Source organism: Battus philenor, unplaced genomic scaffold (assembly GCF_028537555.1).
Source record: "Battus philenor isolate CCGP_79_NKW_IND1 unplaced genomic scaffold, ilBatPhil1.0.hap1 SCAF_9, whole genome shotgun sequence".
Taxonomy (NCBI): Eukaryota; Metazoa; Arthropoda; class Insecta; order Lepidoptera; family Papilionidae; genus Battus; species Battus philenor.
Genome location: NW_027181759.1, coordinates 14,879,573 through 14,897,127, shown reverse-complemented (window position 1 = coordinate 14,897,127; position 17,555 = coordinate 14,879,573). Strand labels below are relative to the sequence as shown.

The window sequence follows — 17,555 nt, the reverse complement described above, 5'->3', positions numbered from 1 at the left end:
TGACTTCTTAAGCGATTTTGAAGCGAAGTTTGGACTAAGCGAAAGTATATTTTGTGTTAAAGTAGGTTGACCATCTGATTTATGAATAAAAGACTCCTTGTGAACCAGTGATGTTTCATTTCGAGTCAAAACTCACAGTACGTAACAGTATAATTGCCAGAATTTCTTGTCCCGTCGCATTCCAATAAAAAAAAATAAACGGTACATTTTTAGAGCGATCATTTATAGGGTGGATGGAATTAAGTGTAAAATTATTAATGTTTTTTGGTCACAAATGAACTATAAATTGATCACTCTAAAACTTTCACTTATAAACAATCAAGTTATTTAAAGCAACAGCCTAATAACTTATGTATGACTACGAAACCTTTCTGGGCAGCTTTGATACCCTTCTCTACTGTGGTTATGTAGAATTTCTATCCACTTCTACATAACTGTCCTCATTACTTGCAAAAGTGCTCTTAAATAATCAAAGTTTTGGAATGAGGCTAGATTTCCTCTTCACCCACATACCTTGCTTTGACGAGCCAACGCATCTGGGAAACCTTTGCTGAAGTGCCAGTCCATGATTGTACAGAAGATCTTGTTCAGCGTGTTGTCTTCGAAGGAGTCCAGCGTGATGAGCATCATGTGGCGCGTCAGACGTGACGTGATCAGGTTGGAGCCGCCGCCAGGGGGAAGCATCGCCGACACGAACAACTTGGGAAAATAAACGCTGATTAGAAACTTTAATTCAATTTCCATCCTCCAAATTGCAATTAACGATAGACATGAAAATTAAGATACCATACATTAACTAAAAAGTAGTTACTAAGAAGATCTTGCAAGGAATGTATTCCTATATCGATCTGCCAAATAATGTCTTCTTATATCGATCTGCCAAAGATTATCTTCCTACATCGATCTGCCAAAGAATATCTGACTATAACGATCAGGCAAAGAATGTTTGCTTGTAACGATCAGGCAATGCATGTCTGCTTATACCGATCGAGCAAAAAATGTCTGTCTAAAACCATCTGCCAAAAAATGTCCGTTTATGATAATCGGGCAAAGCCTGTGTGCCTATAACGATCGGGTATAAACAAAACGCAAACATAATAAACAAATAGAAAATAGAAAATAAAGTGACAAAATGAAACATAAATCTGTGATAAATGAAAAATAATTATAGAGTAAGAAATTTATTGTAAAATATTAATAAATTGTTATTATTGTAAAATAAAAAAGGTAACATAAAAACACAAAATGGAATTAGTAATAAGAAAAGAGGAAAGAATGAAAGTTGAATAGAGCGAATGAGAAAGAAAGATGAATTGTTGAATGAAAGATAGAAAACAGACTGAAAGAAATGATAATGTAAAGAAAGAAAGACGAGTAAGAAAATAAAAACGTATGTGAAAAATATTGTTTAAAAGGTCCCTGTCCCAAAAATCAGATAGGGGTACGAGAGGCCCCCAATAGCGGGGGTCATTAAAAAAAAAAAAAAAAAAACGATCGGGTGAAGGTTGTCTCATTATATCGATTGAGCAAAGAATATCTATTTATAACAATCTGCCAGAGAATGTCTGCCTATATCGTTCAGGCAAAGAATGTCTGCTTATAACGGTCGGGAAAAGAGTGTCTGCCATTAATGATCTAGGATTTATTTACAGTTATTGTTGTATTTCACACTACTTACTCTATATTTATTCATTTATTCATACTATTATCCACATAGGATCATTTAAAGTGAGGTTATGAGAATAAGGTGCGAGAAGAACTCAATTTGACAGAAACTAGAAACCTATTCGCAAAAAAAAAATAAGAATCTTTGTATGTAACATAGATACTTACCACGTCGACAACCTCTTGACGAACTTTCTCCTTCAAGTCGTACCAGTGGCCGTGGTCGATCCACTGTCTTAGCAGTTCCAGAGGTGGCTGGGCGCCGTATTGTTCCTTCTGCGGCATGCTCAGATCATCCACGAACAACACGCACTGCGAGCACATTGACGAACGTAATCTTAAAGCAAGTCTTTCTGCCAATAAATGGCAATACAGTATTTTCTACTGTCACTTCTTTTTCAAGTACTAACATTATGGCATTGGACAGGATTTCTCTACGAGATAGAATCAGGAGTAAAGATACCGATGGCAATTAGTAGGCCATATACCACGCGGAAGACACAAGACGTAAGGTGTTTCGTACCGATCTTTTTGAACTTATAGGGATGGCGATGTCCAGTAGTGAACATTTTAAAGCTGAAATGATTACGATTTGCTCTATTCATAGTGATAATCTGATAATGAAATACTGAATATAGACCAGAGTTCCCCAATTTTTTTTGTGTCGTAGACCCCTTGCCATGTTTTTCCGTGTTGGGTAGACCCCCTACTTACCTGATATTGATTTCCTGTAAATTCCTAACTGTAGTAAAGTTTAGTGTCAAAAACTTAAAGTAAAAACACATGTTAATTTATACATTTATTAATTGAATTTAAATTAAAACTACTCAAAATTAAAATTTTGTATCTGTTATGTAAAATATACGTAACATTAAATAAACATAAAATAAACTGTAAATAAAATAGTACCAAGCGCATACCACACAAAGCGAATACCAAAATCCTACAACTCATACAACTTTATTATATATATATATATATATATATATATATATATATATATATATATATATATATATAATATTTTTTTTTACTTCATAGGTTCTTTTATAAATAATGATATTTTGATATGATAGTATGATGTAAGTAAATAGGTACTATCAGTGTATGTGTTGAGATCCACTATCGTGGACCCCTATTTTCATTTTTTTTCGCTGATGTCAAGAGGTCTTGCAGATTGTCATACACCCATAGGGGTCGATATAGACCACTTTGGGAATCACTGATATAGACAGTCAAAACTGAGATATGAAATAGATCGTTGTAAAGAACGTAGATACTTGCTGTCATAACCTTTCCTGATACATTTCATTTACGGTATTTCTGATGAATTTTGTAAGGTCGGCTTATAGCGTACTCCAGAAAATCGAGCTGAACTCGGTTCTGGACCTAATGTTAACGAGGTACAGGGGATTTGCCGAGTAACTGCATAGGTTTATACTCAAGGAGTGGGAGAGGGAGTCTCATGCATCTATGACCAGACCGTAGTGCACGTAATTATCCGCTGTCAGATACAGAGATCTGAACAGATATAGAGACGGAGTTAAGAAGAAAGGTAGAGGGTTGCAGCATTGCATCTCTGATAGATGATGCAGAATGCTGCAGCATATTCTTACAATACTGCGAAAAGGTCAAAATGATGGTCATAACTACAATCTGGCAATAGTGAGAAAAAGCTGTAAATGTAGCTGTAAACGAGTAATGTGAAAACAAATATTAACAACTAAGACCAACAAATGTATATAAAAATGATACGATGATAAAAATTGTTTATAAAAATATGTAATATTTATTGGAATCAGGCGTTACTTTGCGGAAGTCCATCCTAAGAAAGAAAAGGACCAATATTTAGCCACTTCCGCACATGCAGTGGTAGTCGTGCAACAAAGTGCACCGCCGAATTATTTAACCAAATATTTAATAAGTAACTGTAAAAAATGCGGCAACGGATAGAAAGCAATATATGAACAAAATGTAAATAAAAGTTATAGAGTGAAAGACATTGTGAAGGTAGAAAGAGAAAATACGACATTATGTGAGGAATGGAAGAACAAAATAGTGAAAGAAAAATTATTTCGTAAAACAAGTTTCTGTCATGGATTAAAATAAAACACTTTGTAAGGTCATTAACATGTTTTATGCCACAAACCAAAATTTATTAAATTCTCACAAGTCTCCATTAAACATTTATCGGAAATTATAATTCGATATGCTTTGTCAGCAGGAAATTTTGCTTCATCAAAAGGTTTAACATAATAATTACTAATTCCAGGTGAATAGTCAATCAAATATTCAATAAATGTTACCTTTTTGCCCATGGAAGGTCCAAAGACACCTTTACGTCTCCTGTCCACTTTCGACATTATTATGTCTTGAGTCTGTAATAACAGTTTTCTATGTAAATATCGAAATAATTTATTTTAGATTGACAATGTACCACGTGTAAAATGGAGTGCTTTCTAAAGTGCTTTCTTACGCCCTCCTATGTAACACGTGTTTTTTATATTAAAGCGACGGGTGAAACTCGTGTCGACTTCACCTTCGAATTATCCCCCTGACATTCAAATTGGCCCATTGTGGGGAGTGGAACCCACACAGGAAAACCCCGAGTTAAGTTTTATCATTTACAATGTAATAGGATTTTTAACAAGTTTTGTTTAATTTTTTTTTTAAATCTGTTACATATCTATTCAGAGACTAGAAAGTATTGTAAATCCATAAGCGGCTACCTTTACAAGCGTTACTTACTTATGGAGCGGAGCCTATTTCCGTGCGTAATAATTGGGAGTTTTGATTTTTTTTTATTTCGAAGTCTGCCTATGTCAGTGTTTCCGTTTAAAAATATCGTGGAAGCCCCCAATAGGTTAACAGGCTATCACCATTCGTGTGACCTTCAAAGACTTCACAACAACAACAACACTATATGAGATCTTAGACAACGACTACTCAGGATAAAATAAAAATACTAGAATCTACCTAAAAATTAAAATACCCTTTGAGTAGGTTCTTCTCCATATTTAAATACATATTAATTCACCTGATTAGCAGTAGTCCTGGCGGAGAAGTTGATGGTGTTGGTGATATATTTCTCCTTAGGTAGTGACAGCAGAAAGTCTAGCACGAGAGATGACTTGCCGGTGCCCGTGGGTCCCACCAGTAAAATCGGTATTTGAGACTTCACCATCTTCGACACGAAGTACCTCAAGCAGGCATTCTCGTTTGTCAAGATTATCACTTCGTTCACCTAAACAGTGTTTTTTTTTCATGATTAAGAACAGAAAAGTGCTGCAGTAATAGTGGAGTTTCTTCCTGTTTCTTCTCCACAATTATAATACCTGGCGAATCAAAGTAGAATCAAAAATAAAATAGAAAAAACTATAAAGTTAACAATCACTAAGAGTTCTATTAAAAGTTCCATTGTTGAATAGACGATTTTTTTTCTTTAATATAGTTTACTGTTCCCTTTAAAATAAATATACATAAAGAGAACATAATAACACAGCTAAGATGAAGAAGTTCAAAGTCAATAAAAATAAAATAAGAAAAAATATTTTAAAAAATTCACAAAAAATTGTATATGGTTGAGGTAGCACATCGCTTGTGCAACCGGTTGCCAAAGATTCTCGAAAGGCAACCACGAGCCGGTGACGAGGCTTGGGTAGGCGCCCACGCCTCCATTTGGAGCAGATATGGGTAACTCGCGAGCTAAAGCCAAGAAAGATATATCTTTGCCAAGGATATAATCACTCTAACTCGCATGTTTCAATGATATCTCTATATCTTTATATTTAAGTCAATATTCGTTTAGAGTTAGAAAGAAAGAGATGGACTTATATAGCAATTTACAAGTAAAAGTTAGAGGGGGATGGCTATTGCACGCTTGCATTAATAATGTAAACTCCGGATTTTCGGAACAACATGACGCGCGCGGGCGTTTAGTTTTTTTGTGCTTCATGACAAAGACATAAAATGCATAATTAGAAGCAAATGCAACCAAAGTTAACTAATTCGCCATAATTTTCAGAATTCTATTATTTGAATTTCACACGTTTTATCCTGCCTTATTGAGTTCTAAGTCTGAGCTAAAAGAGCCGAAGATATAAAGAATATATTTTTAGTGTTAGCTGCCTTATTCTCTCTCTAAGCCATATTAAGCTAAATAAGTTAACAAAGAGTGATATATATCGCAATATCGAAAAGATATATATCACTCTTTTTTTGTTAGGGATAAATTTTGCATATTTCTACTTTGGAGAAGGCGTCTTGCAGTGGGAGTCCATTTGCTGAAAAGAAGAAGAGGTAGGAGCACCAGCAGATATCAGTGAAACCGGTCTATAACTTGATGATGAATTTAAATAAGTCAAGAAAGAACATGAGCTCATTTCTGGAACGGAGTTCTAAACCATCATGGCTAGGATCATTTGAAATTGGGCTAGGCATGAAGAAGAATCTGGTTTGTGTAGTTCAAGGAAGCATTCTTGAACCTGCTATGCGGATCGTCAGCCCCGAGAATCACAATTAGCAACGCGACGGACCCATCACTAATACTAGGAATCCAAGGACTGCTGAAGTCCTTTAGAAAGGTAATAATGACATACAACCAAACAGTAACTCATAAGCCTATACGACTCGAATTGGACAGTCACTAGTATAATTTAGTCATTTGTTTTTGTTACCTGCACAGTCCAGAGTACTTATTGTATATCATACATATATTTACATGTATGCTTTTAGCTTTATATCCAGCTGTCATATGATGTTGTGTAATAAATAAATATTTATCACAATTTACATTTTTAAAGATTGTATTTTGTTTGTCTGTGAATACCAAGAAGGACACTGTTCAAGAAAATAAATAAATCACCCAAGGTAACCAAGAGTGATAAAATTTATTGAAAAGGAAAATGTGTTCATAAACTTAAACGATGGCTGTTGTTGTGTGAGAAAAAAACAAACCTTTGCGGTAGGCGGTATCGGTACTTCCTTCTCCAGGTCCACCCACGGAATCCACGTACCGTTGTTTCTCTTATCATAAACGTAATCAAATATCGTATCTTTGTCCTGGAACAGCTGGTTCTTGGTCAACTTGAACGACTTGGGTTTCGGATATGACGCATTGCTGCCTTCTAAAAGTTTGCGGAAAAATGTGTCGAACTGTTTCCGACTTTCGCCTATGAAAAAATAAGTATGTACAAAAGTATTGCCTATAAGAAAAAGCATTAAAATTTTAATCTAATTTTTGGTTATTTTCTAGCACCTGTATAATTAATGCAAAAATTGTTAATTTCCTAACATTCTATTCCAGGAATCGAACCCACGACCTATGATCGCAAGTCTCACTCCTTACCACTGGACTTAATTAATTAAAAATAGTTTACTTTTAGCAACATCGGAAATGCTAGAAAAAAAATTAGCAAAGATGTACATACCGTCTATGGAAGCACCGACCCCCCACAGGAGACAAAACACGAAGGTACATTGAAGCCACATGGTGCTGCACTGCGACTCGGCATCCAGTAGACAGGTGAAAAGACGCGTAAACGACTGCAAACATTCCTCATGAGAATATGTAAAAAAAAGGACCTAAATTTAGTCACTTCCGCCCATGCAGTAGTAGTCGGAGAGTAGACTCTGTGTTTGGCACTAATCGGTGTAACATAACTTCTGAAGATGCCCCGTGGAGGGTTGAAACACGTGTTGAATGATTTGGCGGTGGCAGTTGTGGTATTCGCATTGTTTGCCGCATACGCATTTATCAGCGGGCTGGCGGGCGGTGCACTTTGCTGCACGACTACTACTGTATGTGCGGAAGTGGCTAAATATTGGTCCTTTTCTTACTTAGGATGGACTTCCGCAAGGTAACGCCTGATTCCATTAAACCTGAGAATATATCTGAGCAGTTTTACCAACAAGGTAGACAGACGACACTGTTAAGTTTCTAACCGGAAATTTACGGGAGAAGTCTATGTTAAGCAGTAGATATCCTTTAGCTGAAATGATGGTAATCATTTCCTTTAAGTAACATTTTCCCTTATTTCCAGAAAATCCAAAAGTAGAGACATTTATAGAACGTATTGACAACATTAAGAAACCTTACGTAGAAAGATTGACAAGACAATTTTATTGTAATTTCTAACAATAGACCTGGCATTCTGAATCTGAAATGAATATGAACAAATAAATAGAACGTAAAAATGAAGGTAACAGAAGCAATAAAACTGAAAGACGGACCATATTGTAATTTACATATTTATTTTATATTCACAGACTTACAAACCCTTGCAGCATTTAAAAATACAATATTGAGTTTTACGTATGCACAAACAAGATACGCAATATGTTTGTTAAATTTAACACCAATAATGGGTTAGCAAGAAAAATAACTTTAGAAATATGAAATAACAGATATCTTATAAACACATAAGATATGGACTTTTTTTTGGACCGGACTGTCAATGCTGTCTAAAGGGCTTTTACAGATTCAGCGGGTTTGAGGTTGAAGAGAGCACAGAGCCTACCCTAAGGTCTCTTTTAAAGTACATACGCTCGAGGACTACCGGGAAGCCTTACTTCAGGCCAGATTGTCTAGGGTCCAGGGCTTCCAAGAGAAGACCTCAACTTGAACTATCACTCGTCGATAATACTCGCTTATCAATTTGACACAAAAGCTACCGTGAGAGTCGAACCTCGGCTTGGTCACTTGTTATTGTCTGGCTTATATCACTACTATCACTTCTGAAAGCGATATCTGATCACATCGACTTGGTTTTCGATGTTATTTTACGAAAAACACATACGGTTGACTAGCGTCTGTTCTCTATCAATCATACATCGTGAGGTTAGTTTAAATTTTTGATCACTTACATAAAACTGATGAATTTCGCCAACTTTAACGAATTGACGGCATTTGAGGGCGAGGAAGTCGAACATGGCCGGCACGAGCCAGTCGATCAGCTCTTGGATCAAGTCGAACTGCTCCGGGATCAACCTCTTGCTAAGATACGAGTTATATGAAGTCAGGTAGGCACGCCAACCTGCAATTTTGATGCTTCTAAGTAACTGAAGACCTTCTTCAGGTTTTATTGGAAATCATAAGGTAGGCTTAAGCACAGTAAACATCCCGATGATGATGAAGTGACTAGCCCATAATCTTAACACATTTCTTGATAGATATAGTTCATATTGTTAAAATGCGTTTACAATTAAGTTTTTTTTTGTATGAACAAATTATTTATTTTTAAATCATATTACATTCAACTGAATGTATAGCTCATCGGTCAGAAAAAAAACCTTAACACTTGGCATGCAGGCAACGTACTTTAACGTGCCCATCGCGTGCTCCGCAGTATCGAGGTGGACCCGGTTTTGGTTCAGCTCTTCACGGGCCATGGAATGTTCTCCGAGTATCTTCACCGGTTTAAGCTCAAGGAGGACCTCTCGTGCTTCTGTGAACCGGGCGTGGACCAGACTGTGGCCTACCTTGTAGCCCACTGTCCCGCGTTCGGAGGACTCCGGGTCGACTCCGAATGCCGGTTAGGCAGTAAGGTTAGCGAGGACTCTATGGCCTCGCTAATCAACGACAAGGAAGCAAGACCAAGTTCCTTAAAATATGCAGAACGATTACGGATAACGTGATAAAAAGAAACAAGAGTTGAGCAAAAATTAAAAAATTGTAAATAAAAATGTAAGAATAGGCAAGTAAATAAAATTTTACATAAAAATATGTATACCTAGATTACAATATATTTAAGTATAACATAAAGAAAGAATATTTCGTAAACACGAAATAGTTTCTGCGGGTGATTTCTGCGGTTTCTCTGAATAATCAAACATACCCACGATTCACAAAAAAGCGCCCGCTGTAAGTATAAGGCAGCAGCGAAAAAACGCTCCGCTTATGCCGATTGTACCATACGCACTAAAGGCGTGGTATGGGAATACAAAGGACTAAAACTCTCTCTGCGCATGAAATTCAGTTCTTTCGCTTCTATTGGTGCTAAAGTTGGAATAGTTTAATAGGGTCAAGATATACTAATTTTTTTCCATGGGTATATCGCCGGGAATATTTTTGAAAAACTATTTTTTATATCGATTTATGTTTGAAATGTCAAAACTTTCTTTAGCACCGCGCGAACAGGAACACCTAGTTTAAGATATAATCTACTGAAGTACCTTTAAATAAATTAACCTACTTTTGTTTGATCATTAAAATCATCATGACGGAGGTTCAAAATATTTTCTTAAAGGTTCTTAGGTTTTTCAAATTCGGATCGATAGACCAAAAGATTAAGACTTCAGTTTCAAACTGTAGCAGTAAACTCTTAGCTGCTAACGTACCCAGCTGTTCTGGTTCCATGTAGATCATGCCGCATCGGGACACCGTCGCCGGAGATGCAAACTCCAAGTCCGCTGCCTCGAAGATCAGATTCATTTTGTTTGTCATCTGTAAAAACAGACTGAAATCAATGATTATTTTAAAAAGTTATACAAATAATCAATAATAAGGTACTGGCACCTGGATTATTACAAATGTCTGAAATTAATTTTCCAATGCAATTGCATACAAATGATTTCAGATTCCTTCCACCTGCACTACGCGTTTTGCTAATACTTTTATAGTGCGAACAGCCAAGGTGCAGAACAACCTGCCAACATCTTTGTTTCCAAACAATTATAACTTAGGAGTCTTCAAGACAAGAGCCACCAATACCATTGTAGACCTCGTCATGATTTAAGATCAGACGAGACAGAGGTCAACTTTTGCTTTTTGTACTTTCTTCAAATGGTAACATCTAACCACCTGGCTATAGCTAAAGCTAGCTCAGGATTTTAAAATCTTAATGTTCATCAGGTCTTTCGACTGGACGCACAATAAAGTGCCCAGGCGCAAGAGACCCCGGGAGAAAACCTCGTATCAGGCTGTTACATCGTTTTATTCAGGTTTGGGAGGGAGTCGTTGTTGCTTGGGCGGATGCTTCCTGAGCTGACCATACGTGGGATCCCAAGAGGAACCTCGACTCGAAACTTTATAACGTCGCTTAGACGGACGTTCCATAGTGTGAACAAGGGTAAAGGCGCCCAAAATGGATGGACCTTGGCTCGAATCGTAACATAGATATTTTGCCGCATTTCTAAGGTTTTCACCACATCACCTGTATGATCTCCCCACTCATAAGGCATAGCTTCTTGTTGTCGTCTAGCACGGTGTTCATGTTTTCGATCCACACCGCGTCCACGGGCCCATCAAACAGTATCCACTTGCGGTCCCTCGTGGTGGACATCGCGTACTCCCGGAAGGCGATCGCCAACACTCCATCCGACCTGAATATATCACAAGCTAGTAACATCTTTCTTATATTCCGAAGGCTCGAAAAATCAAAAAACCAAGCGCATAAATATGGGCAGTAAAAGAGATAATGAAAATACATTCATCATCATCTTCTTCAGCCGAAGGGAGTTCACTGCTGAACATGAACCTCTCCCTTAGATTTCCAATATAACCATCTGGAACCACCCTACGTCCGGTGTTTTTCGACGATCCTAACAAGGGTTTTGTCCACCTTGTGGGTCGACATTTTATGGTGCGCATACATCCGTGGTCTCCTCTCCAAAACCTTAAAAACCAGGAAGCCATCTGTTCTTCGTTCTGTGAACTTACCAATCCGCTCTATATTTTTTTCTTCGAGGCGCTATGCACCTGCAATTCCCGAGGACCCTCAATTGAGAAAAGTGATAGAAGTTTTTAATATGTTCTTTTTTTTGTCGTTTCCTTATTATAAAACGTCGTGACCAAACATATCAGTCTATGCTACCAACTTCTTCGGGTTTTTCTATTTTCTAAAAGTTTTAAATACCCGTGCCCTATGGTTTTGCATACTTGGGATCTTACTCTAGTTCTTTATCTACTCCTTGCTTAAATTTGTAAAAATATTTAATGTATACTAATGGAAACTATAAAACACCATACCATTCATGGGAAGCAGGATCAAAGCACCCATACAACTGGCCCATGGTGATGGCCTTGGGGTTGAGGATGCGATAGATAGCACCGAACTCCTTATGCCTGGGCGGCGGCTTCATCAGCTGGAGTGCACGGAGAGAGTCCGCCAGGGTCTGGTAAGCTTGGGTTTTCCCCCCCATCGGTGGTCCCACTATCATGAAGCCGTGACGTACCAGCATCATTTCATATATCTATACAAATCGTTTTAACATAAATGTACAGCATGATTAGTTATAAGTGTAAAAATATTAATTTTTTTAATGTATAAGGTAAGTCAATAAATGTAATGAATATAACGTAATGACAAAATAATAAAAAAACCTTTTAAAAATTCAGATCTATCTCTGAGGTCTATGTACTGCCAGAAAATTTTACCAGCAACGTTCCAAAATAAAGAAAAATAATGTACCATATTTCAGAGTGATCACTTTGTAAGGTGATTAGAACTGTGTTAAAACTATACCAAAACGTTTTACCTTTAAAGGCTATAATTAATCATCCTGTATAATGTGACTAGACTTAGGACAAAAGAAGCAGGCTTTCTGAAACTTACACTCGTATTTAATTTTGATAATAACGTAAGAGTAACAGTTTTATTTCTCTCTTCGTGTTATAATCCTAATATTAGATTAGCAAGGCTATATTTTTTTGTTTAAGAAACTTTATCAACGAAAAACAATATCAGATAATATTCGAAACACCACAGTAGATTAAACTTAGTTTTTTTTTTATATTTTATTGAATACCTTATAATATCGTTTTATTAATTACAATTATCAGACTAGTCTTCTAACATTTGGAAATAACAGAAACGAAAATAAAGACAAAAACTTAGATACTTTCTGGGGCCGTTAGGTTTCGGAGGTAATTACAACATTAAGTAAAAAGTAGAAGTGTGTATATTGATCAAACATAGCCCATATTTATAACGATTTTTAAAATTATCAAAACAATATTCAACGAATAAAAACAATCAGCCAATAACAGGGCGAGAAAAATTGTAGAGCGCTCTCATTCGTCCGATTTAAATATAGAACGCTGCGGCGTGGGATTCCCCGGTGCGATGCGCCGCTGACGGTAACGTAATGTAACTCATACTACTAGTTATGGAAACAAAGGATACACCGAAAATATAATTATCTTCAATTGTAAAGTATTAAGAACATACGTAAGGTCTAAGAAATATATGTTTTAATTGCATAAAACTCATAGTTAAAAATAAAAATAACCTGTATTATTTTCTCCAGGTACCATTCGGTTGCCTGCAGGTTTCGCTTTTCCAACTCCTTGAGGATGTTAATCGTCAGCTCCGCGCGGTCAGGCTGCGGAATCTCAACGCCGGGGAACAGATCTGAGTAGATGCCCGCAAAAAGAGGCACATCCTGGGGAATTCACACGTATTTTACGAAGGTAAAGCAAAAACGCAACGGTGACTCTCCACTTGGTGGACTGATGACATCCAGGTCTGAGGTTTGAGGGAGCTCTACTTCTTGCAGCGGGCATCTATCCGCTAAAAAGAAGAAGAAACGTAGTGCTGTTAAAATTACAGTAACTTTGTGTATTTGTTCATTCACTTTTCTTGTTCTCTGCTTTAGAATTGCTTTGTGAAATAAAACCGTATCGAGATTGCCTGCAATAAAATTCTTCAAATATAAATAAAGAAAGGAAAGTTCCAAACACATTCAGATCTGAAATAATTCCACAACAGTGCTTTTTGCGTGGCATTTCAGAACATATAATTTTTTTTGAGCTGTATTTATACAAAGTACATAGACGTAACTTTTCAACATTTACCACTCCGATGCTGATGCATTACATCGTAGGCAGAGAAGGGTACGGCCCGAGGATAACGACCTTCGTAGTTTAAGGAGACCTCCTAATAAAGCATTGGCTTTCATCTTCATCAACCAGACTCCTTTCCTTGGCTAACCAAATTTCTAATGATCCTATCATTGCTGCCTAAGAATCCCATTCCAGAACTAATCAGACATTCATTATTAATAGGCCAAAATCTAATCATGCCTTAGTACTTATTCAATTTAACAACAATGAATTACACAGCGACATACTACCATACAACTGTAGACAAAAGTCTTTGACTCGTTTATGTTGCCGATATTTATTTGGGACTTGGTAACTAAGTGAACTGAGTTACTTACTTGAGTTACTAACTTGAAGTTACGCTGCGAGATCGAATCAAAAATAAAAAGATCCGCAAGAACATCATCAACTTAGTTCAAAAAATTGCTCGCCTGCATTGGGTGTAGCTAGCAGTGGGCCATCTTTCGTTCAATATTAAGTATATAATTAAATATTATTAACAAAAGAATAAATCCTCTATTAGGTGGACATACAATATAATGAAGGTCACGGAAAGTCACTGAATGCAGGAACGGTCATCGTGATGATCACTGTAAGAGATGCTGCAGCATGTATTTATTCCATTTACTGGACTAACACAATTCATCATAAGACGAATGAATCAGGTCAACCAAGATGAAGCACCATCAATGCTCTGCCACCTCCAACTCGATAAAGGTAGCAATATATTTTTTTTGACCTCCCGCTATTGGGAGCCTCTCGTACCCCCTATCTTGTGTGGGACAGGAACTATTTTACATTTATTTAATTTTTTCACAAACATTTTTATTTTCTCTCTCTTCTTTCATACATCATATGATCTTTCGTTCGTTTCATTCTTACCACAATTCTTCTGTCTTTCCCTTTCGCTCTGTAACGCCTTTCATTCATACCTCATTATTCATTTACATTTTCTTTATATTATATTATTATTCTTTTTCTATATCGCAATATTATTCTCTTTGTTTTACATTATATTTTATTGATTACATAAATTTATACTTTTATAAACTTATGTTTTTATCTATTACTTTGCTTATTATTTTTCTACAGAGTAAGAAGGCTATTGAGTCTTTCCTGATTTTTTCATCAGACCAGCACTCGAAGTCGACTAGCAATATATTATATGTATATCTTAAGACTTGTTTTGTGTATAATCTTACTTGTGAAAGGAATTTCGGCAAGTTGACGTCAATGATGGCCCGCAAAACCAGCTGGGACTCATCCCGGTCGGGGTAATTCTTCTTGAGGGCACCAGACGCCAGCAGCACGGACTTCACAGCCCTCATTCCGTAGTCATAGTGATTTTGTGAAGACAACTGCTCCGAACACAGCTTATACGCCTGCACGATCTTGCGTGACAACCTTGAAACGATAAAGATGTTTTCAGAAAAATTTTCATCGGAAATTAGCATACTGGAAATTGAAGTCGCAGTGGGCAATTAGCACACACAATAGATAGAAGCTGGAACTTCATTCCGGAGTGGATATCACGAACCAGCAAGTGCAGCGTGGGACGTCGTATCGACTCATAGAAACCACTAGAAAATCTTTCGGCTGTCGATCGCAGAAGCGATTTGCTCCACCAACTGCCATTTCAGACAACCAATTCTTCGAGCAACATCGAGGACCTTTGTTCTTCTGTGTATCTCCTCATTTATGATTTCATCTCGCATCAAAGCTTCGACATATATTGTTATAGTTTAAGAGACATGAAGAAAACACTCACGGTCCCGCGTTCACGAAGCCGTTGGAGTAAAGCGTGATCTCGCCGATCATCGCGTAGTCCGGAACCATCATGGCCACTGTTCGGAACAGCACCTTCAGATTATCCGGAAGCTCAGTTCGTCCGGCGTAACTTGAAAAAGTGACGATACGTTACAACCCACATAATATAACATGAACATTTTAACCCTTTTATTAACGATAATAAGTGTTTCACAAATAAAAAAAACATGATCTACACTCGGCTACAGATTTAATGGTAGACATCGTCGCTCACTTAATATTGAAAGTTCAATATTTGACGCCTTCACGCGTGTTACTTTAAGACATGAGCAGTATTGGATATATCGAGCTGGTCGATTTTATTGGAATCTATGTAACATTGAACAAGTCATAATCTACTATCCTAGTTTAATGACACTAAACCAGAAGACAATATCCCACAGCTAACATAAGTAATAAGGGAAGTAGATTCTTCTTCCTTTGGATTTATAGCAATGAAGACGATTGAAAGAAGATTCTTAAGAGAAATGATTCATTCTTACCCGGGATTCATAGTGATGAAGACAGAGCAGGTGGGGTTGAGAGAGATTTCAGTGCCTTCAAAGACGAATCGCTTCTCGCGGCGCAGGATCGCGAGTTGGATGGAGAGGATCTGCTGTGCAACTACGGACAGCACCTCCAGCTCGATGCGGTTGAACTCGTCGAAGCAAGCCCAGGCGCCGGACTGGGCTAGACCCTGGAGACACACAGATTATGATTTAACCATCATACGAGAAGTCAAAATTTTTCCAAATTTTTTCTATAGTGTTTTCAAATGAAATCCTTAATTAAACATTATACATATTATATATATATTTATATATATATATATATATATATATATATATATATATATATATATATATATATATATATAATATTTATTTTATTCTTCGAACGGCTTCCGTTTTCAAGGGCCTCTATTTCTCCTATGTGTGGTATGTGTCACATTTTGGGTGCAAATAATTTTTCTCAGATTTTACTTTTATCGGTCTGTGGCGTGCATATCGCGCGCAACACGCTAACCGCTCCGCCTTTGAACCGCGCCTCAAAACACGCGTTGCTTAGCAACGAGCTCTTACCCACGTGACCGTCGATCGCATCGCGGCGGTGAGATGGCGCCACAGTAGACGCAACAAAAGTTTGCATCGCGCTGTTGAGAGTCTCCGCGCTCATTATAAGTGCTAGCGAAGGTGCGGTCAACCACTCCTACAGGTCTGTCACCTTTCTTTTTTCGTTCCTCACATTCTTCACCAATTTTTTTTAATTCTTCACGTTGTAATCTTCTTTAACACATTCCTGATTACATTTAGTTCTTATATCACAGCATATATTCATTTCTTTATTTACAGTTTTACTTTACAATTTAAACTTTTAATCTATTTATTTATTCCATGATCATCGACAGTTGATCTCACTCTTTTATTACATATAGCTTTTGGTTTTTAGTTGTCCTTGCTTTTGTTCTTATAATTGTTTGCTGCACTTGCGGGACCTAAGAAACGCAGGGCGACATTTATCGTCGTCCTTGAGAGAGGCAAGACTATCCTCTCCTATTCTTTTTGTCATTTCCAACTCTAGATCAAGTATGCGAGCACATTGTATAAATACATTAAGTAAATAGTAGTCTTTGAATTATATTTGTCCAAATGCGAAATTTATTTACTTTTTAAGAGTCTTCACTTCATTTTCTTCAACTTACCTTGAAGAATTTGCCCAATGCCTTGTAGTCCAGGCCGTCGGAACAGTTGAAGACGACGCACTTTTTGGCGACGGCTTTGGCCAGGTCCTTTGTAGTTTCAGTCTTGCCCGTGCCGGCTGGACCTTCGGGTGCTCCTCCCAGGTTCAACTTCAGAGCGCTCATCAGAGTTCTGGTCCACATTGACATAAAATTAAATGATTCTTGAGACTGCTATATAGCTAAGGTCGCTAAAATAGTTGATATTGCTAAAATATCTTATATTGATAAAATAACTTATATTGCTAAAATAGTTTACATTGCTAAAACAGCTTATATTGCTAAAATAGCTCATAATGCTAAAATAGCTTATATTGCTAAAATAGCCTATATTGCTAAAACAGCCTATATTGCTAAAATAGTTTACGTAGCTAATTTTGCCAATAGAGCCAATATTGTTAATTCAGCTTATCTAAACATAGCTTGTTATCTAATGTTTTCTAGCCTTTGATAGCTAACTTATCTTGTATCTTTATAGCTAATACAAGAAAAAATCACTATTATTAAAATAGTCTTATTTAAATA

At 37.0% G+C, this 17,555-nt stretch overlaps 1 protein-coding gene across 1 annotated transcript in view; it reads right to left on the bottom strand.

Annotated features, from left to right (window-relative positions):
* Dnah3 (dynein heavy chain 3, axonemal) overlaps positions 1–17,555 on the bottom strand; it is a 95,494-nt gene that overhangs the window by 46,343 nt on the left and 31,596 nt on the right. The window contains exons 25-39 of the mRNA XM_068775954.1: positions 16,995–17,163; positions 15,796–15,989; positions 15,255–15,383; positions 14,689–14,890; positions 12,895–13,047; positions 11,633–11,856; positions 10,818–10,986; positions 10,003–10,108; positions 8,530–8,699; positions 7,095–7,209; positions 6,622–6,836; positions 4,703–4,909; positions 3,972–4,043; positions 1,834–1,977; positions 514–699 (exon numbers count right to left, since the gene is read on the bottom strand). Coding sequence (XP_068632055.1) covers positions 514–699; positions 1,834–1,977; positions 3,972–4,043; positions 4,703–4,909; positions 6,622–6,836; positions 7,095–7,209; positions 8,530–8,699; positions 10,003–10,108; positions 10,818–10,986; positions 11,633–11,856; positions 12,895–13,047; positions 14,689–14,890; positions 15,255–15,383; positions 15,796–15,989; positions 16,995–17,163 — 2,455 coding nt within the window. The remainder of the gene's footprint in view (positions 1–513; positions 700–1,833; positions 1,978–3,971; positions 4,044–4,702; positions 4,910–6,621; positions 6,837–7,094; positions 7,210–8,529; positions 8,700–10,002; positions 10,109–10,817; positions 10,987–11,632; positions 11,857–12,894; positions 13,048–14,688; positions 14,891–15,254; positions 15,384–15,795; positions 15,990–16,994; positions 17,164–17,555) is intronic.